The sequence below is a fragment of the Brassica rapa genome, chromosome A04 (genome assembly GCF_000309985.2).
Source record: "Brassica rapa cultivar Chiifu-401-42 chromosome A04, CAAS_Brap_v3.01, whole genome shotgun sequence".
Lineage (NCBI taxonomy): Eukaryota > Viridiplantae > Streptophyta > Magnoliopsida > Brassicales > Brassicaceae > Brassica > Brassica rapa.
In genome coordinates this window covers 1,376,956-1,399,348 of record NC_024798.2, presented here as the reverse complement: position 1 = coordinate 1,399,348, position 22,393 = coordinate 1,376,956, and the positions used below count along the sequence as shown (strand labels likewise).

At 37.3% G+C, this 22,393-nt stretch overlaps 2 protein-coding genes and 1 non-coding gene across 3 annotated transcripts; 1 reads left to right on the top strand and 2 right to left on the bottom strand.

The window, feature by feature from the left end:
- The first annotated feature begins 708 nt into the window (after positions 1 to 708).
- On the top strand, positions 709 to 4,399 carry LOC103862934 (L-type lectin-domain containing receptor kinase V.5). Its single transcript, XM_009140653.3, has 2 exons — positions 709 to 821; positions 962 to 4,399. Exon 2 carries the CDS (start codon positions 2,125 to 2,127, stop codon positions 4,096 to 4,098), a length of 1,974 nt encoding a protein of 657 aa, XP_009138901.1. The 5' UTR covers positions 709 to 821; positions 962 to 2,124; the 3' UTR covers positions 4,099 to 4,399.
- Positions 4,400 to 11,872: 7,473 nt separating this feature from the next.
- Positions 11,873 to 11,996, bottom strand: LOC117133798. The gene has a single exon (XR_004457842.1). It is a non-coding gene; the product is annotated as a small nucleolar RNA snoR86 (small nucleolar RNA).
- Positions 11,997 to 16,519: 4,523 nt separating this feature from the next.
- On the bottom strand, positions 16,520 to 19,683 carry LOC103862931 (cysteine synthase, mitochondrial). The gene is made up of 10 exons (XM_009140652.3): positions 19,294 to 19,683; positions 18,524 to 18,633; positions 18,401 to 18,458; positions 18,062 to 18,325; positions 17,847 to 17,984; positions 17,688 to 17,739; positions 17,510 to 17,589; positions 17,354 to 17,413; positions 17,185 to 17,265; positions 16,520 to 16,842 (listed from the first exon to the last, which is right to left on the bottom strand). Exons 1-10 carry the CDS (start codon positions 19,624 to 19,626, stop codon positions 16,750 to 16,752), a joined length of 1,269 nt encoding a protein of 422 aa, XP_009138900.1. The 5' UTR covers positions 19,627 to 19,683; the 3' UTR covers positions 16,520 to 16,749.
- Positions 19,684 to 22,393: the final 2,710 nt, after the last annotated feature.

Here is a 22,393-nt window from a genome sequence, read left to right as displayed (position 1 = left end):
AATTAATACATTTCGACATGTTGACTCTTTCTTCCCCACCTGATTGAGGCGGATCAAACTAAAAAATTTCTCCAAAAAATGAAACGAGCGAATTTTTAAACAATACAAACGAAATATGTATAGAATCTAGGTTTCGTATAACTTGATCGCATGAACTCAATAATAAGAATTACTCTATTAATAATATCTTAAGAAAAATCTCTCAAAACTTTAAGCTCTCAAAACTCATAAAACATGCAACAATTTTGCATCTCTTTATATTAAAATATGGGATTTGGAATTTCATATGTTATACAAGTTTTTTCATTTGTTAATGTGTTATCCTCTTGGTGTTTCATGAAATAGTTAGATTGTCTTAGAGCATTGGCCATTGGCCACCCGACAAGGTAAGTTAGTTGATTATTTTGAACTCATATTCTTAAATCTGCTGGAAAATTCTCGTTTATTTCATGTCTCTAGTCTATAGTGTATGATAGAGACGAGAGATTTAAGGTCCAAAGGTCAAACTATTTCTAGTTAACAAAAAAGTCGATTTTATAATGTAAAACTAAAAGGTGAAAAAGGTTTTATAAACAAAACTACACGAAACATGTGTAATAAACAGAAAATATAGGGAATGGGAAGAAAAAAAACAAATCAACGGGGACTTATATGTAATAAATAAAGCAAGAAGACACAAAAATGTAAATTAAACAAAAGTGCAGCGAAACAAAAGTTACAAAACTCTTGTCTCTGGTTTCGCTTCCTCTTTACTCCTCCATAGCACTAGCACTCTTCTCGCTGCTGCCACTCCTCTCAAGCCTTTAACGCCTTTGGAGCAGGTGCAGAAAAATCGTTTCTTGAAATGGAATTTAGACTACTCGATCTTCAGACTATCATACACTTCTTCTTTTGTTAGTCTAATTGGGGTTTGTAACAAGTAACTGAGAGTGTTTAGGGTTTGATTCTCCGTTGTTTGCAGATGGCGAGCAATATAATATTGTTTGAGGACATCTTCGTGGTCCTTAAGCTAGACCCTGATGGCAAAAAGTTCGATAAAGGTTCATACTTTTTTTTAAAGTCAACTATTAGATTCAGGTTTATTATGGGCTTCCAACTCAAAACCAATTGGTAATTAGTGGATTGGCCCTAACCCTTTATATATTACTTAATGTCCTATTGATTTTTCAATGTGGGATACATATCCCTTAATACCCCTCCTCGAGATGATGGCTCTTATCGGCTAGAAATGATGGCTCTTATCGGCCAAAAATCTCGGAAACTTTTTAAGACAGTTATACTCGGTCGAGCGAGTCAATTACGACCTATATATCCGGTCGGGTAGAGTTAATATTAATTAGGGGTTTAACTTATTAGGAAGTTGGCTCTGATACCATGTTAGATTCGAGTTTATTATGGGCTTCCAACTCAAAACCAATTGGCAATTAGTGGATTGGCCCTAACCCTTTATATATTACTTAATATCCCATTGATTTTCCAATGTGGGATACATATCCCTTAATATCAACCAAGATTTGTTAACCCCTTGTTATAGCTTTAACTCGATGTTAGTTACTTCATGTCTTGTTATATATGAAGTTTTAGGTTGTGACATAAATATTAAGAAACTTGAAACTTATTTTTTATTTAAAAAATATCATTAAAATATAAATTAAAAATTATTCAACTAATTACAAAACATATTACAAAATATGATTGGTTATATAATTTTTGATAAAGTTAAAATATACATTAAAATATAAAAATATCATCTATTTTAAAACATAAAAAAAACTCCTTAAAAATCAGCTATTTTGAAACGGAGTCGTAGAAAAGTGTATACTGTTGATACCTAATTGTATATACCTTTCACACTACTATTACGTAAATGTTCTAGTCAAAACTTTCGTTAGTTGAAATTCATAGTTCATTTAATATTCGCTTGGATTCGTTCACATTAATATTTACCTAAAGAATTAAATATCATCATCACTTCTAGTTGCAAATATTGACCAGGAACTGAAATAATGCCTCAAGAGTTCAATCCTTTCACGTTTTCACGTTTCCACGTTTCTTCTCAACCTAATACATCACAGAAGAAGAAACTCTTCCACACAAACCAAAAACTAAATAAACAATCAAGAAATGTTTCTTCTCTTTGAAGCAGTTCTTGTTCTGTTCTTCCACAACTCCCATGGCTACTTCATCCCAACAGGATCTGTAGGAATCGGCTACAACGGCTACTTCACTTTAACCAACATAACAAAACACACACACGGTCAAGCTTTCGACAGCAACCCAGTTACATTCACAAACTCATCCACAAACATCACAACATCTTTCTCAATCAACTTCTTCTTCGCGATCGTCCCTGAGCATGACCAGCAAGGCTCACACGGTATGGCTTTCGTCATCTCTCCCACAAGAGGCCTACCCGGAGCTTCCTCCGATCAGTACCTAGGGATATTCAACGAGACAACCAACGGAAAAGCTTCTAACAACGTGATAGCTATCGAGTTAGATATACATAAAGATGAGGAGTTTGGTGATATCGATGACAATCATGTTGGGGTTAATATTAATTGTATGAGATCTGTTGTCTCTGCTTCTGCTGGTTACTATGATGATAAAGATGGAAAGTTTAGGAATCTTTCTTTGATTAGTAGAAATGTAATGAGGCTTTCTATAGTTTATAGTCAGCCTGATAAGCAGCTTAACGTTACTCTCTTCCCTGCTAACATCTCTGTTCCACCAAGAAAACCGCTTTTGTCGTTGAGCAAAGACCTCTCTCCTTATCTGCTAGAAGAGGAAATGTATCTTGGATTCACTGCGTCGACTGGATCAGTTGGTGCAATTCATTACATGACGGGTTGGTTTATCACTGGAGAAATCGAGTTTCCGAGGCTGGAGTTTGGTATGCTACCAATCCTTCCTCCGTATCCGAAGAAATCATCTCAAAGAACAAAGACCATTTTAGCGGTCTGCTTAACTGTATCCGTAATCGCTGCGTTTATAGCCTTGTGGTTCGGTTTCGTCTTTTACTTAAGGCACAAGAAAGTCAAAGAGGTTCTTGAGGAGTGGGAGATTCAGTATGGACCTCATAGGTTTGCTTATAAGGAGCTTTTCGACGCCACAAAGGGTTTCAAGGAGAAACAACTTCTCGGAAGAGGAGGTTTTGGTCAAGTTTATAAAGGCACTCTTCCGGGTTCCGATGCAGAGATCGCTGTGAAACGGACTTCTCATGATTCAAGACAAGGGATGAGCGAGTTTCTAGCCGAGATATCGACCATTGGTCGTCTTAGACATCCGAATTTAGTCAGGCTTTTGGGGTATTGTAGACATAAAGAAGATCTCTACTTGGTTTATGACTTTATGCCTAATGGTAGCCTTGACAAGTATCTATATTACCGTAACAATGAGAATCAAGAACGGCTTACTTGGGAGCAACGTTTCAAGATTATTAAAAACGTTGCGTCTGCTTTACTATATCTGCATCAAGAATGGGTGCAAGTCATCATTCATAGAGATATCAAACCGGCTAATGTTTTAATTGACCATGAAATGAATGCAAGGCTAGGGGATTTCGGTTTGGCAAAGTTGTATGATCAGGGTTTTGATCCAGAGACATCTAAAGTAGCTGGAACGTTAGGTTATATCGCACCGGAGTTTCTAAGAACTGGTAGAGCAACTACGAGCACCGATGTTTATGCATTTGGGTTGGTTATGCTTGAAGTAGTATGTGGTAGAAGGTTGATTGAGAGACGTGCAGGGGAAGAACAAGAAGTTCTTGTGGATTGGATTCTTGAGCTTTGGGAGAAAGGAGATGACATTCTTGTTGCGGTTGAAGAGAACATACGTCAAGAACAAAACAGAGGACAGCTTGAGCTTGTTTTGAAGCTTGGTGTGTTATGTTCGCATCAAGCTGCATCGATTAGACCAGCTATGGGTGCGGTTATGAGGATCTTGAATGGGGTTTCGGAGCTTCCGGATAATCTTCTTGATGTGGTGAGGGATGAGAACTTGAGAGGATGGCCTGAGAAGCCAATGGAACTGCTTTTTGATGTGAATTCTTTGGGTACTTCAACGTATACACATTCTTTAGTCTCACATGGACGTTGAATATTGAAATTTGCTAAATGGAAGTTGATTCTTTCGTTACCAACAAGAATGAGACATGCAGCTTCATATTTGATACTTGCTTTGTAGATTGTAATAGCTGCAACACAAAGCTCATTCTATTTTTTTCCTGGATATACACAAAAGACCACACAAGACTTTTTTTTCTTCTTCCAAACTTTCGTCATCAGTTTGTATTCTCTAAGCTCATCTATATATTGTGACAAAAAAAAAAAAAAAACTCATCTATATACTTTTTAATATTGTTGCATTTCACCAATAATTATGATATTTAATGAACGTAGTCAATCAATGATCCAAGATCAGAACAATGGAACAAACAAAGAAGTTTGGGATTATATGATATTTATAGTCCATATTTTTTATAGACGAACAAGTTTTTGTGTATTCATCTATTTCTCTAAACAAATTTTAAATTTCTTTTATTTAATAATAATAGAAATTTCTTTGTTTTTTGTTGCATAATTTCTAAACATGATTTTTGTGATTCTATATACATTATGGTTTGGTATGCTTTACTTTTTTACAAATGTAAAAGACTAAAAAAACTACGTAAAACAAATATGATTATACATTTCGAACCAACTTATAGTCCACACTTCTTGTCAACGAATAAGCCAAATCAACGGCTATTTAGTAGATTATTCCAAACCACACAACAAACCATTTATAAAGACACACACACAGAGAAATTCAAACACAGATCCATGTAAGTTCAACTGATCGAACGGATGTTTTTTTACCAAGCAGCACAAGTAGTAGGTTTAAGCTAGGCAATTGTAACAGTTACAAACAAAATTGGTGTCACATTCGCCGCTGAGATATCCCTTGCTGGCGCAAACAGTGGTGCAAACAAAATCTACATCCGAAGAACGGCAGATGTCAGGCGATGTTGAGTTGCTTGGTACTCCCTCACATTGAGCTTTTCCATTCGGTATCCCTGATTAAAAATGCACATTATATATTACATCATGTATTGATAAAAGAATTTGATAACAACATATTTTTACAAAGTTTTTTTTTTTATTAAATGATATTACCTGTGGATATCAATAGAAAAATCATCAGAAGAGTAACGATACACATGCTCTTTGCCATTATGTTACTTTCTCTTTTCTTTTTCTCTGCTACTTTCAGTTTACTTATTTTCTTCTTAGTCTTTAGATAAGAATACTAGGTTCTATTTATACTGAAAATTCTTTGACTTTTTATTAGGTTAAACGGATGATAATAATGATGAATAATACTAAATGCTGGCCACTAACTGAATCATTCAAACCTTCAATGTGTATACAGCTATTTGTTTTCGTGTGTGTGTGTTTTTTATTCATGTGTTTCTCGTGTGTTTATGAGTATTTATATGTTTAAGCCAACATGTATAATTAAATTAAAATTGATGTGTATTTAGCAAACAAACGCAACACAGCCAATAATATTTGAGGTTATGATTATTATAACTTACATTGAGGTCAACTCAACGTGTTATAATAGTGATTGTATCGAATGTTAAAGGATTTGCTAACTTGGTTACAATGGATTTGACTAAATCGTTAACGTGATTCTCAAAAGATATTGAATCTGATCATAATGAGACAATACAATTTGACTAGCCAATCCTTTTGTGTTCGCTAAGCTCATTCATATACTATTAAAATTTTATTAGTTTTTTTTTTTTTTTTTTTTGAACATTTTCTTGCATTAAAAATAAACTGAGAGAGTAGCAAAAGTGGCTATAGGCCCACTTTAATACAAATCTACTAATACCTTAGAAACCCATTAGAACCTAATACCCTTCTATAAAGAAAGCCCAGACCCAGTAACCTCAACTAAACAATAGTAACTAGAAGGAAAGGGAATAACGATTGAGGAGCCCTAGTTAGAATCAGACGACGGAGATGATCACACGGGGGAAAGAGAGAACCAAAGCTGGAGGAGGTCACTGGCGAGCTCATTTTGTTGAGGCCTCATCGCTGAGATTCTATTCTTGATTGTGGAGGAGATTTTCTTGATCAGCAGGCCAGGAGATCTACGGATTCCACGGTGAAGACGATCATTGCGCTCCCACCAGAGACTGTATATCGTCGCTTGCCAAGCGGTGATGGAGAGGTAAGAGAGATTGCGGTTCCCCGATTGAGACAGGAGAGAGCGAGCGACATCATTCCAAGCAGTTAGGGAGGGGCTGAGCCCTAATGTTAATGAGAAGTGGTTCCAGATCGTAGCCGAAAAGGAGCAATCAAAAAAAAGGTGGTCACGTGATTCATTCCCTTGATCGCAGAGCAAGCAGTGCGGGTCAGTTTGCAATCCCCACGATAGTAGGCGGTCTCTAGTTGGGCTCCGGTTCAGTAACATCAACCAAGCAAGAGTTTGATGTTTTGGGATACCTCTCTTGTTCCAGATGAGTGGGAACCAAGGCACGTCTGGAGTTTGCGGCAGCAGGGAGTGATACACATAGGAACTTGAGAAGCGTCTTTGGATTCTTCCATCCGTAATCCAAATTGGAGAACTTGGCCTGTCAGTGAGGGTGATTGTGGTGAGGTGTATTAGGAGTTCTTCCATTTCATTTGTTCTTGCCGATTGGATTTGCCAGCATCCGTCTCTCCAGACGTCAGCAACAGAGGCGTCAAGATGAATACCAGTGAGGCGAGGTCCTGTAGTTCCTATAAAGTTGATGAGCTTACCAAACTTGGTCCAGGGATCCTTCCAAAATTTGATGTCAGTTCCATCGCCAGGTTCGAACTGAAACCATTGCAAAGCAGTTTGCCTCTCCTGCAGTATCTGTTTGAACAACCAGGTATGATTCTGTCTTGGCTTCATATGCCAGAAGCTTTCATCCTTTATGACATTATCGTGAATCCAAGCTGCCCATATTGATTCGGTTCTGAATAACAGGAGCCAGAGGAGCTTTATTGTGCAAGTTCTGTTCCACTGCTCCAGGTTGCGAAGGCCAAGACCTCCTTGCTTCTTCGGTAGAGTGACCGTATCCCATGCGACTCTCGCCACGTATCTTCCCTCCAACGTTCCTTTCCATAAAAAGGCATTGCACATCTTATCAATCGCATGAATGCATTCTTTAGGTAAGACAAACGCCCCGCACCAGAAGTTTGTAATTCCTGCTATGACCGTTGATATCAGTACTTGTCGTCCCGCAAAAGATAGGTATTTTGATGTCCATGCACTGATTTTTGATCTGATTTGTTGCATCATAGGTTCACATTGGGTCATAGAGAGCTTCCTTGAGTTTAGAGGTAGGCCTAGGTATCGGACGGGCAACGAGCCCTCTGAGATCCCCGACACTGCAATGATGGACTCTGTTTCCGCTTCAGTCAACCCGCTGGTGAAAATGGAGGATTTTGCGATGCTAATGGAGAGACCGGAGAGAGCTTCGAAATCGCTGAGCACTTGGAGCACACCTTGGACTGAGGTTATAGAGCCATCAGTGAAGATTAATAAGTCATCTGCAAAACACAAATGAGTGAGATTCGAATCTTTACAGTTGGGATGATATCCTATAAGACCCGATTGGGCAGCTTCATTCAGTTTTTGAGATAGTGTGTTTATGACAATGCCAAACAGGTATGGGGAGAGTGGATCTCCCTGACGAAGACCCCTTGTGCCATTGAAGAAGCCATGGAGTCTTCCATTAATACCCACAGAGAAGGTTGGCGAGGAGTAGCAGGTTGAGAGCCATTGGATGTAATCACTAGGCAGATTGAGAGCTTTGAGGCAGGCTAGGAGATAGTCCCATCTCACAGAATCAAACGCCTTGGCAATATCTATCTTGAGGGTAAGCTTCTTTTGACCCCTGTGGTTGTGATAGCCAGAGACGATTTCTGCTGCCAGGAGGCAATTTTCTGCTAGTAATCTACCTTTAATGAAGGCGGTTTGATTAGGTAGAATGATGGCAGGCAGAAGGGGTTTTAGGCGGGCTACTAAGAGTTTGGAAATCACCTTGTAGAGGGTATTACAACAAGAGATGGGCCTGTAGTCTTTTATGATAGTAGCTCCAGGGAATTTGGGGATAAGGGTGAGGATAGTCGAGTTTGTTGCTTTTGGTAGGGTTGAGGTTTGGAAGAAAAGGGTGATGGCGTTTATTACCTCAGATCCGAGTATGTTCCAGGTTGCTTTATAGAACCCCGATGTAAAACCGTCTGGTCCTGGGCTTTTGTTTTGATTCAGCCTGAACATAACCTTTGTGATATCATCTGGCGTAGGGATCTTCGAGAGGAGGGTCGCTTGGGCAGGGGAGCAGGAGAATCTGTCAGACCGGATCATATTAGCAACCTGAGCGATCATGGAGAGAGTGGTTTTTGGGGTTTGAGGCCCAAGGATGCTGTGGAAGTGAGCAACTGCTAGGTTTCCGATGTCTTGAGGAGATGAGGCTTCAAAACCATTTAGGCCGATCAATATAGTAATTGAATTGAAAGCTTTGCGGGCTTTTGCTACTTTGTGAAAGTAACTGGTATTTAGATCTCCTGATTTTAACCAGTTTATGCGGGAAAGCTGCTTAAAATACTCCTCCTCTACTCTCTTTAACAGGTTCAGTTTGGCTAACAGCTCTCTCTCTGCTGCGAAATTTGTTGAGGTCGGTTGCTGCAAGGCGAGTACCTGCGCATCATTAAACAAAACGTTAGTCTCACTCACTCTCTTTTGTATTTGTGAAAAATTATCTTTGTTCAAGCGCTTGATTTCTCTCTTTAGCTCTTTTTGCTTAACACTCAAAAGATGAAGAGAGTGGATCTCATTTTCTGTGCAGATCCAAGCTTCTGCAACCAGGGCGAGGAAATCAGGGTGGGATGTTAGGTAGTTGAAGAATTTGAATGGTTTGGTACCAGCAAGGGGAAGGGGGAAGTCGAGGGTGATACAGCAGGGAGTGTGGTCTGAGATATCAGGTGGGAGGAAGCGGGCTAGGCTACGGGGGAAGGAATCAAGCCAGGCTTCATTTATGAGCGCTCTATCAAGTTTCTTGGCAATAGGGTCTTCAGGGCATTTATTGGACCACGAGAATCTGGCGCCATGATATCGGAGGTCTCTGATTTCTAGTTGGCTTAGACAGGAGTTGAAGACAGACATGGGTGGGGTGATAGTTGATACTGAGGGGTCTGAGTGCTCTGCGGGATGAGTTATTTCATTAAAATCTCCTCCTACTAGCCATGGATGATCAGTAAGGCAAAGGGAGGATTGGATATTCAGTAGATCAATCCACAAGTCGTTTCTCTCTTCAGCTGTGTTAGCGGCATAGACAGCCGTTACATAAAGAGTTTTCGTAGCAAGGTTATCGACTTGGAAGGTCATAGTTTGCCTAGACTGGTGGAGGATGGTTACATTGAGGTGGGGTTTCCAGATGAGGATGATACGCCCGTCCGGGTCAGACAGGTGATTTGAAGCATAGGACCAGTTAGGACACAGGGAGTTCATAATGGAGGACAGAGAAGGTTCTTTAATATGGGTTTCTAAGACAGCTCCGATACTAATATGGTGAGTAGAAAGCCACCTCCTAAAATTATTATGTTTATCCGATGTATTTATACCTCTAACATTCCACAAAAATAGGTTTTCTGACATTTAAAATTTTTATTGGGTTGGGTTCACTCCTACAAGAAGGAGAGATCCCTCTACAGGGAGAGTGGGAGGTGGCAGCAATTCAGGGTCAAGACAAGCAAAGGGGTTGACGGACAGAGGGAATTTGGATTCAGTGGTAAAGTGGGGGAGAAGATTTTTGGGGGACCTGGTTTTAACAGGCCTAGGGTGATGAACGGCAGGAAGGGCTAGGAGATGGGTGATTTTTGCAGGGTGAGGAATGGGGTTATCATTGTTGAAAGGTACGGAAGTAGAATCAGAGGATGGCGGAGAAAAGGGGTGGAGGCCATTTGGGTCAAAAGGGGAAGGAGCACGGGGAGATGAGGGAGATCTAGGTGAAGAGGGAGGGGAGATTATGGATCCATCAGGGTCCAAGGAGATTGGATCAGAGAATTGATCGGAGTTGGGAGAGGGCTCAACAGCATGGTTTGAGGGAGGAGAAGGGCCCAAATCTACAGGAGCTTCGCAAGCAGAGTCACCAGCAGGAAGTACTTGTTCCAGACGGGGGCCAGGAGGAACCTCTGAAGGAGAAGCCCGAGGTATTTTTTCTGGTGCCTTTTCCACAAGTTCAACCATAGGAGAAGCAGTGCTGGTATGGTCTGAAGGTGCTTGTGGGGGAGCTGGTTTTGCAGAAGCATTGAAATTATTTTTTGATTTCCAGTCTGCAGAGGGACAGTGGGATATTAGATGGCCCAGTTGTTCACAACATGAGCAGAGGGGTGGGACCCAAGGGTACTCGATGGTGACAGTAACCACTTCTCCATTGTCTCTTTCAATCTCCCCGCAAGTCGGTAAGGGTTTCGAGCAGTCAACTCTGCAATTAATATGAGCCACGTTGATGTTTGTCATTCTCCTGGTAAACTCATCTACTTCCATAGGGTGGCCTAACAGATCTCCAACTCTCCCTAGTCCTTCTTGAGTATAGAGATCGAAGGGGATGCCTTTGAAATGCGCCCAGAGTGGCATGGATGTGAACACAGGAGGCTGCATTGCGACTGAATCTGACCATTGCGCAACATAGAAGAGGACATTGCCTATATGCCAGAACTCTTGCTCAACAATCTTTTTCCTAATTGTTGAGTTGGGGATTCTTACCAACATGGATCTAGATTCCGGTCGGAGATGGATTTCAAGCTTCATTCCTCTACCCCAGATATGTGTCAACACACTCTGAATATGACTGAAAGATGGAGTCTTTCCTAGGAAGACACCTAAGATGAAGTCCTGATGAAGATCTGCTCCTTTTTTAAAGACTGAATCAGGAATTTTTATCCTAGGTATACCTTCTGGAGTGAAAGTGGGGTTCGAGACTTTTTTAAGGGTTTTATCTGTAGACTTTTGGAGATTTTTGGCCCAGTTTTCAGGAAGAGGAGGGGGAGAAGTGTTGGGTTGCTGGTTAGAGGTATTTGGTAGAGGGCTAGGCGGTGGCTGGCTTAGGGGAGGAAAGGAGGACAGGTCTGAGGGGTCTAAGGGGTTGAAAGCTGGGGCTTCTCCCATAGTGGTATCTTTATCTTCAGGGTTAGTGACTGGTTGCACAATTCCTAGTGGAGAGACTCCATGAGTCTCAGATTCACCTAGAATAGTAATTGGTGTTTGCTCGACAGCAAGGGTAACGGAGGGAGTTGAAATTGACAGAGCAGTAGTTGGAGAAGATAGATCTACCAATGCTGAGGGGGCAAAGGAGCTAGAAGGTAACGAAGGAAGAGTCCAAGGGGAACTCATAGTAGAGAATTTGTTGGGAGCTAGAGAAGAACGAGGGGAGTGGGGGAGCAGGGGGGGAAACTTTTGAGAGTTTAAGGGAAGGTCGGAGATGGGGAACCCGAAATCAGGTGGAATGGGAGGGCGGGGTGGTGGCCGGAAGGGTTTTCCAGCCATGGCTGCGGAGGTTGGGCTGCAGGGAAACAAGGGATTTTATTAGTTACTTGACTGAATCAGGGATAGTGAGTAAATGGTCTGTCAAGAATCAGGATATTGATGAACGAGAACTTAGCAGCTTTGGGGATTTGTTAATCCAATATGATCTGGCTTTATCATTAAAAAGATTCAAACGTATTGGCTGTAAACAGCAGCTACAGTTCCACGTTTCTTATCTTCTTTGAGAAAAATTGAGTTGAATCCAAAAAAAAATATATCTAAAAAATCGAAAAAGACTCAGATCTTTAAAACATATTATGAAAAAAATGTAGCGACTTGTTCGAGGCCACGATCAGTATAAAGAAAACTTGATAGGCACGGAGAATCGCTTATTGTTGTTGCCAACCTTCAAGGCAACTCACGCCATTTTATATTTGACGTTATTGCTCTGCAAATTGGCTTTCTTTCAAAAAACAAAACATTTTCTACAAAAAAATCCTTTGAAACCAAATAGAAAGCCTATCAAAGCTAGACGATGGTGAAGAAAGAAGCTGCGACTTGAAGTAGATGAATCTGAAATTCACGTTGTTACTGCTCTATATAGGAGCGGCTGAAGAGACTGCAAAACCCTAATGGGCCAAAGGACCTAATATTGATTCAAACTGGGCCTGGCCCTTGAGATGATTGCTGTGAAATTAGCTTGCTTACTCATTATTAATTGGATGTAAAAAAAACCGATCAATCCGACCCGAGTTGTTTTTGACTGACTAATATATTACGCGATAAATGTAATGCCGCTGAATACAAAGTTAATCAATTACGACATCGACATGGATTCAACATAGTTCAACAACAGAAGCTCCAGATGATATTCCAACCTTACAAAATCATTACCTTCACATATTAAAATCTTGCACCAAAACATTCCCATCTAGAAATCAGAAAGAATATAAAGGACTAACTAACCATCAAGCCTTCCCTTAGAGCTAGTTGCTTTGCTGTTTTTATAGCTTCCTCACTTGAAATCTCTTAAGTAAAACAAGAAGATAGCAATTAAAATGCTAATGAGAGTAATAGTAACTATGCAGCATCCAATAAAACAGATCATACCGCTATGACTTCATCCATAATTAGTCTAGGGGTCCAAATAAATGTTGAGCCGGCCATGTATAAATCATGCTCCAATCCCTTGAATCTTGTGAGGTCGTATACTCAAATTTCAAGTAAAGATAAATACCTAAAAATAGTAAACCAAGAAAACCACATTACTGATTGTATGGTATGTGAGTTCTTACCCGGTTTGCCACCAGAAAGTATGTCGCTTTCGGTAGGTTCAACACTAATAACCTTTTGCATCCAACCATCAAATAAGTAAAACAAGAACACACTCTGTCTAAATTAGCATATGCATATATAATCAGACTAATATTGAACCATTTTATTTTTACCAACATTTTGGAGTCTTTCTCTTTAATGAACCGACCAACACCAGTGATTCAAAAATGGTTTTGCTATGTTCATTTTGCCTGAAGTGAGATCTGAATATTTTTCAGGATCCATCTCTAGGAGCTTGACACGAAATGAGGAGGTGTTGGTAAAGGATAAGATGATGTTGGTTTTGGAGGTTTCTGTAGATTTGTGATATCTAATTGTAAATGTAGTGTTTTAAATTGTAATATAGAAAGCACGAAGTCATAACACTCGAAAAATGTTTAAAAGTAATACAAAGTATTGACCACAGAAAAATTAAAATAAAAATCACTTCAAATTTGATAAATGTGTATTGTAGCATAATGACATCAATTCCTTTCATATTTAGATATTGTATATAAAATGGTTTTAAAACAGTAAAATACAAATGTGATGATAAAATATGTATAATGAAATAATTATTTCTATTTTAATCATATTGGATTTCTATATATTGTAGTAAAACTAGAAAATTAATTAACTCATGCAAATATATTTTTATGATTTCCATGGGTTCTTATAACTTTTTACTGCATAAAATATATATATTTTTATTATGCCGATCCTAACAAATTATTTCCAATTTAATTCGCTTTAATATTAAAATCAAAATAAAAATGATACATAATACAAATTAGAATATAAGAACCAAATTAAACTAAATGATGTGAACCTCTAATTGCCAAAAAAACTAATGACTACCACCACTGTTTTTAATAAATTTTCACTATTGTTTTGCTATTGATAATAGTTGAAATTTTTAAAATAAAATTTGAAAAATATGACAACTAGAAAAAATGAAATAGTATGAATCGTTATATTTTCATCCACACTTATTTCATCAGATAAAAATACTTTAGTTGATATTCTTGTCTTGTTGTATGGATATAAAAACACACATTAAACTTATGTGATGCTAATATCTCATGCATGTGCAATTGTTTTAACAACTGAGGTTATATTATTAAATAAGATTGATTTTTTACTAATAAAATACATAAAATGAGAGTTTGATGCAAATTGTGCGGCCAAATAAAATTGGATATGAACACAATACAAAAACTTTGAATAATGTATAAGTATTTTTCACTCTCTCCAAAATTTATAGAATTCCCAGTTCTAGCATCATTTGAAAACTCTTAAAAATATCTTAATTAATTTACATTGAAGTTAACAATTCTCATGAAAAATAAAGTTTAATGAAAACCTTATCTTAGATTAAATTTTTCATAATTGTAGTCCAATGACTATAATTTTATAACTTCAATCAAAGTCACATTAAAGTTTCAAAATAGACATTAATGTTCAACATTTCATGATATTTATAAGAGAAATTACTTGAAATATCATAAATTGAATAATACTTTTTAAAAATAGAGGAATTCAACTTAAAGAATGTTTTGATTACCCACAAAACATATCTTAGAATATCAAAAAATATAAAAAGTATTCATAACATAATCAATGTTCAGATTAAATTATTCATAACTCTATTTCAATGACTATATTTTCATAACTTAAATCAAAGTCACATTAAAATTTCAAAATCAACAATAATGTTCAACATTTCATAATATTTATAAGAGAAATTTCTTGAAATACGATAAGTTAAATATTACTTTTAAATAAAAATTAAGTTTCACAATAAGTCCATTCAAAATCGACATTAATATTCAACAATTCATGATATTTATTAGAGAAATTGCTTGAAATATCATAAGTTGAAACTACTTTTCAAAACTTGATGAATTCAATTTAAACAATGTTAAAATTGATAATGCACAAACCTTGTCTTAAAATAGCAAAAAATAGAAAAAATATTCATAACTTAGACAATGTTCAGATTAACTTATTCATAATTCTATCTCAATGACTATAAGTCTATAACTTCATTCAAAGTCACATTAAAGTTTCACAATAAGTCCATTCAAAATTTTAAATAACGTTCAGATATTCATGATTTTTATAAGAGAATTTACTTGAAATATATCATACGTTGAATAAAACTTTTCAAAAATTAATGAATTCAGCTTAAACAATATTTGAAAGTTGATAATTCACAAACTTTATCTTAGAATAGCAAAAAAATACCGAAAGTCATAATAACTTAGACAATGTTTAGATTAACTTATTCATAATTTTAGTTTAATGACTATAAGTCTATAACCTAATTCAAAGTCACATTAAAGTTTCACAATAAGTCCATTCAAAGTCGACATTGATGTTCATCAATCATGATATTTATAATAAATATTGCTTGAAATATCATAAGTTGAATACTATTTTTTAAAAATTGATGTTTTCAACTTAAATGATATTCAAAAATTGCTAAACCAAACATTATCTTAAAAATGCATAAAATAAAAAATGTTTCATTATTTAGATAATGTTTAGATTAATTTATTCATAATTTTAGTTCAACGTTTACAGTTTATAACTTAAATCAAAGTCACATTAAAGCATTGTTATGAAACACGATCATTCGTTGAATCTTCTTGTACTGAAAGTCGAGAATGTACATCTTTCTCGAGCATTATAAAGGAAGTGCGACACTGGATATTCTTTAATCCAGTCATTGCTTCAATAGTGTTCATATCCAATCTCGGGTGCGTTCGGTACTTTCGTTACCAGATGAAGAAAGAGGAAGACTAAGAAGAGGAAGATGATTAAGTTGAAAATAACCGAATGAGTCTCTTTTTATCATGTTTCCTTTTCATCATGTGTTTTTGTACCTTTCTTTGTTTTATTCTATGTTTAGTGGAAATTAGTCTATTACAGTGGATGTAATACTCGATTTTGGTTTTATGCTATTCTTGTCTTTATTTTTAAGTCCACCAGATTAAATCAATGCCAAACTACCTCTCAAGTTTTCTCTGAGCCACAACCTTTTTCTTTTTCTAGAAAGCTATATAAGCAAACCATTATTTCTTCTTCATTTGCTCAGACTCTTTTCTGCTTCTTCTTAGTGCTGCTAAACTTATTCAAACTCCGCCCATTCAGGTCTCTATTTTTTTTTTGTTGCTCGCTCCGTCCTTGTCAATGCTGGTCGATCTCCAACCTCAGGAACTTGTCTTGTCTGTCTCTTGCTTCAAACTTAGAATGAAGTAAAATCTTTGAAAGATCATGCTCTTCCCTGATTTTTAATATAGACTTGCATTGTTTTTTTTTTTACTGTTGAATAAAGTAAATCAACATTTCTAGTTAAAAAATTGTATCTGGTTTTGATAACTAGCCACATGTATAACTTTATTTTTATTTGTTCCCCCCTTTGAAACTAGGTTTGATCATGCTGAATCTAAAGATTATATCTAGTCATATTGTTGTAACCTGGTCTATCTGCTAAGCATTTTGTTTTCAAAATAGCATAAATCTCTAATGCCAAAACTCTGTTGTCATGATTTCAGCCATTGAAGCTTAACATGGTTGACATGACCTTTCTCAGATTCCGTTTTGGGCATCAAGATACTACTAAACCCAAAGTCATTAATTTGATCATTATAAATTTAAATAATCGTACATATTACACACCAACGGCTACAATTTATTGGTTAACAAAAAAATATAGATGGATAATTCATCTTGTTTAATTGTATCTAATTAATTATCCATTGGGGATTTTTGATAGAAATGTTGAACAATACAAGTTGCACTATTTGGCTTATTGATAAGCAAGAATGGCTTAGCACTCTCAAGAGGCAAACCTAACAGTAGAAGAAAGATATTTGCTTTTGTTCATATCTCAGGCTGCATTTTCTCAACCTCTTCCCGGATAGACTGGAACAGAGGGGTTGATAAATATCGCTCTCCAAAGCTCGGGAAAACAACCTGAAAACCAGATACATATAAGATTCAATTCTCAGGTCAATCTCATAACTGGCTTCATATATGATCTTTGAACAGTCATAGACTCATAGATGATATTCTAACACAGATATGTATAAATCTAGCTAGCTAAGTGGCTTTTGTGTTTGGTTCTTTGTGTTTAGTACTGGATAACAAGTCTAGAAACTTTTTACCACAGAGGATGAAGCTAGCTAGCTTTAGTGATGTTTTAACACATGTTGTGATGTTTTTCTAAAGTAGTCTAGAGGTTTAGATGCACAAAGACTCATGTGTCACCATTCTTTGTTCCCCATAACAAAAATAAGAAACAAGGACTCTACTTACAGCAATGAGTTTCCCTGCATTCTCAGGTCTCTTTGCTACCATGATTGCAGCAGCAGCAGCAGCTCCAGATGATATTCCAACCTTACAAAATCATTACCTTAACATGTTAAAATCTTGCACCAAAACATTCCCATCTAGAAATCAGAAAGAATATAAAGGACTAACTAACCATCAAGCCTTCTTTGAGAGCTAGTTGCTTTGCAGTTTCTATAGCTTCCTCACTTGAAATCTGGTAAAGGAGCAACAAGAAGATAGCCATTAAAATGCCGTTGAGAGTAACTATGTCTTGTGGGAACTATGCAGAATCCAAGAAAACATATCATACCGCTATGACTTCATCCATAATTGCCCGATCCAAATTCTTAGGTATAAATCCAGCTCCAATCCCTTGAATCTTGTGAGGTCCTATACTCAAATACAAGTAAATATAATACATAAGTAACTAAACCATAGTTCATAACCAAGAGAACCACATTACTGACTGTATAGTCTATGAGTCTTACCCGGTTTGCCACCAGAAAGTATGTCGCTTTCAGTTGGTTCAACACCAATAACCTGTTACATTTAAACCATCAAATAAGCAAAACAAGAACACACTCTGTCTAAATTAGCATCTGCATATATAATATATTCAGATTAATATTGAACCATTTTCTTTTTACCTGCACTTTGGGGTTTTTCTCTTTAATGAACCGACCAACACCAGTGATAGTCCCACCAGTTCCAATCCCAGCAACAAATATATCCACCTTTCCCTTTGTATCTTCCCATATCTCAGGACCAGTAGTCTCATAATGGATCTGCAACACAACAGCGCATTTTGCAATTAGAACATATAGTTGCACTTTTACAAAAGTGACAGAAGGCAACACAAAACCTTTGGATTGGCAGGGTTGTCAAACTGTTGGAGCATGTAAGCATCAGGAGTTGATTTCAAGATTTCCTCAGCCTTCTGAACTGCACCGGTCATGCCTTTAGCAGGATCAGTCAGCACAAGCTCAGCTCCAAACGCCTTTAGAAGAACTCTTCTCTCCATACTCATGGATGATGGCATTGTCAAGATGAGTCGGTAGCCTCTTGAAGCAGCGATAAACGCAAGTCCAATACCCGTGTTTCCACTTGTAGGTTCCACAAGAACACTCTGTAGATAAAAAGTGAAATAAAAAATATGATAAGTCTAGAGAACTGTTTATGCCTTAAAAATAATCGATGATACCTTTCCAGGTGATATGAATCCTTTTTGCTCAGCATCAGTAACCATACTGTACCCAATCCTGAAACACAAAAAAAGTTTAAAGACTTAACTGAAAAACATATGAACAAGGTGTGAAAGACTCACCTATCCTTGACACTGCAACAAGGCTCCATGATCTCGAGCTTAGCAGCAATGTTCGCTACACAACCCTTTGCCATACTGTTCAAGTACACCATAGGAGTTTTCCCAATGAGCTGCATCACGTCAACAAACAGAGGACATAAATGTAAGTAAAGTCTGAACCTTTTGAGTTTCCAAGAGAAAAAATCTCACACCAGCAATGGAGTAAACTCAAGGGAAATAGAAGCAAATAAGGATGCCGATGTAAAAATTGGTTTAGACGGTGCCTAGACGCCCGACCTAGTCTAGTCGGCAAATTGAGTCTAAACGAAATGATTTTCTAGACTGATTTATTAAAAAAAATCGGTTTTGACATTTCAAAAAATTGATAGAGGAACTCTATAATAAAGGTGAAATATACTCAAATGTATTACTCTAAAGCAATCTTTAAATGTAAAGTAAAAAAATAGAAGAATGCTATTTCTTCCTAACAACAGCCTAGCTATTTCTTGAACATTGGGACAATATAGAGAAACTTGTCGGAGAATGAGTTCCGGGTTGTCGGTTTAGACGGTACCAAGGTCCACAAATTGGTCTAAATGAAACAAGTTTTCTACACCTAAACAATAATTTTCTACAAGGCCCCTAACCATTTCTCCAAAACATTTGGGACAATGTAAGTAAAGTCTGAACCTTTTGAGCTTCAATAGAAAAATCTAACAAAAGTCAATTCAAGAAGCTAACTTGATCATCAAATTATCAACTTGAGATCTAAAAAGAGAAGCCCATTTAACCTGAGACACATTCTCAGCGATGTTGAGCCCATCAGCTCCATTCTCACGCTTAACGGCCTCGCACGGATCTCGTTTCGAGACATCTCCATAGCTCCGACTCTGCTGCTGGCTCTTCATCGCTAGAGGGAAGCCGGAAGCAGAGAAGGAGAGAGAAGAGATCTCCGGAGAGGATCTGAAGTGACGGAGAGTGGAAGAAGTCAACGGGTTAAGGAGGAGAGAAGAGGATGATGATGATGATGAGGCCGTCACTCTTTGGTTTCTGAAGAGTGTTGACAGGAATCGAGACGCGATCTTAGCTTCACTGTTAAACCTTGAAGCCATGAGCATCGCCATGATCGTGCTTTTCAGAATACGACGTCGATTAGTTCTTTTTTCAGATACGGTCCATTTTCAGACCAAGCTTCTTGTACTACTTTTATATATGTTTCATTTGATCACGATAGTAAGGAAATATTATATTATATTATATTTATTACTATTATTATCTGTTTTATTGTTTTATCCTATTTTTGTTGGTTAAGCATACATATATAATTACTTTTCTTTGTCACTTTAACTAGATTTAGTTATTTTGCAATTATCAAACTGCATATTTGATTTTATACATATAAATGAAAATATTTTTGATCTCACCAACCAAGTGACCATAAGTGAACGTGGGAGAATGTGTTCTTATTCATCCGACCCCACCTTATCTTTTTGGTTGCTTTTCTTGTCGTCAAAATTTGATGGTACTATATATATGTTCTCGTATTCAATCTTCTTACACGCAGATCTTCTTCTCTTTTTGAGAAATAAGAAAATGTTTAATCCTGGAAATGCAGAAACATTCTACAGAACACCACCAAGAAAATATATTCTCTGTGTTCCATAACAATAAGTAGTAAAAGCAAAAAGATCAAAACAAAGAACGAACATAGGTTATATAGCTAACTTGGTGGTGACATTCAGACAGATCTTTCTTTTGAATTTAACAATCAGTCAGATGAATGACGATGTCCCCTCCTGCGAGAATGAAAAAATCTTCCTAGGTCCTTCAATCCTCTCAATGCAAGCCAGCTTCAAACTGAAAGCTCCCTCTGCGAATTGTAGTTCAGAATCACCACCACCAAGAGTAACTTCTTCCTTCAAAACGTCGAAGCTATCATCACTGTTCAGACCAGGGATACGGATACTGGTCTGGTCATTTACACCTCGCTTGAGACATCTGATCACACCATCTTTCAACACCTTATCCGGGTCCGACTTAACCAGCCAAAGCCCTTCAAATACAGAATACTTTCTCAGCCTTTCCATAGTCTCATCGTCAATATACTTCAACCAATCCATACCGTTTGACATTTGAAGTATCCCACTACTCATTTGTTCCTCCATGTACGCAATGAGTTTGACACCATCTGTACTAACGACTTCATGGTCCTATTACGATCTGCATCGTTCCAAAAACTAGTGTCCATATCCTTGAATAGCACTAAACATGCCATCTGATGAAACCTACCCAACATAACCGCTGCTTCCTTAGACAGTATAGTCTTCTCTCTTACTCCTTCCCCATCTACATTCCCACTCAAAGAAGTGTAGATCAAATCACATTGGCCAACAACAGCAGGTAGACCAACCACATCAAGGTACCTGTTCTGTCTCAGGAAACAAGCTATTATCGTTGCTGACTCCAACTCTTCCCATAGCCAAAACTGATGGGAGTAAACCATCAATGTACCCATTATACGCTCAGGCGACCCCACAACGTTATGGTAATGTTTTATTGGCGAGTAACCAACCAAGTAGATAGCATCCCCATCAGCTGGTATCTTAACATGATCCACACCTCCAAAAAGAGGGCTGGGGTACTGCTGACACATTGCATACAGTATCAGGTTGCATGCTGGATCATCCTGATACTTGGTAAATACTAAATACATAAGCAGTGTTTCTGAAACTCATTGCAGTCAGAAGCTCCTTGACTTTATAATCTATAGTCTCGATATTAGCGGTCGCATATGTGTTGGTTCCACTCTCAAGATGGTCCAGGTAGATCAAACATCCTTTAACCATCCTAGTTAGCTTACATTGCACGTATGCACCGATCGAAACAATGGAACCAACCTCTGAGCCTCGGATCTTGTCACATGAACAAATCTAGTTAAATCCCTCACCATGCCTTCTTCTAGTTCCCTTCTCAAATAATTTGGCATGTTCACCTTTCTTGGCTTGCCATTGTATAATCTGGCCACTACCTCTCGCAAAACCCAGTCAACTCTGAAAGACAGACCCAAACAGTGTATTTTGCCATAAACCAATTTAGCTAACAAGTTAGCCCGGAGATCGTACTCGAGGAAGAAAGTATCTTGTGCTAGACAATGACTCCCTCCTCTAGCAATACTATCTATATAACGATCAGTGTTTGCTAGAACATAGCTGAGTTCAGAGTTATCTTCATCTTGGATTTCAAGTTAGTGTAACTTACTTCACGCATACCTTCATACGCAGCCTTTACAAGATGATGTCCTATAGCACCCTCCCTGAGAAAGTTTGCAACAGCATCAAGGTCGATGCCCTTGTGGGGATTCATACTAAAGATCCTTAAGACAAAGCTCTAAAGAGTGAACCTTAAGATTGAGTTAGAGCATCTCCAATGTATTACTCCAAAATGGTGTAACTCCAAAATGGAGTTGAGTTTTACTCCAATGTATTACTCCATTTTTTACTCAAAAAAAAATATTCTTTTTTTAATTAGTTAATAATTGTTAGTAGTACTTTCAACTTATAAAAATTTAACAATTAACCCAACTATTATGTTTACAAAATTTCCATAATAATATATTTTATTTAAATTAATTATTTATCATTAAAAATACAACTAGAGATTATCTTCCATTTTCAATTCGTGCAGTATATGCAATTTTTCTAATTCAAAAATATTTATATGCATTAAAAGAACATAAAGAAAAATAAAGTTTTGTTTTGCAATTTGAATTATGCACTGGGTCCCATTGTTTGTGCATATATCAAGTTCAACAAGTACAAATATTATCAATCAATTTTGATCCACAAGATTAAAAAACTCATCTATTCCGTTTGAATAATACTTCACCGATTT

Coding starts and splice junctions, on each gene's coding strand:
- LOC103862934 (XM_009140653.3), top strand. CDS start 2,125: ATGTTTCTTCTCTTTGAAGCAGTTCTTGTTCTGTTCTTCCACAACTCC.
- LOC103862931 (XM_009140652.3), bottom strand. CDS start 19,626: ATGGCGATGCTCATGGCTTCAAGGTTTAACAGTGAAGCTAAGATCGCG. Junction 18,326..18,400: donor GATTCATATCACCTGGAAAG/GTATCATCGATT, acceptor TTTTATCTACAG/AGTGTTCTTGTGGAACCTAC. Junction 17,985..18,061: donor ACAACCCTGCCAATCCAAAG/GTTTTGTGTTGC, acceptor GTTGTGTTGCAG/ATCCATTATGAGACTACTGG.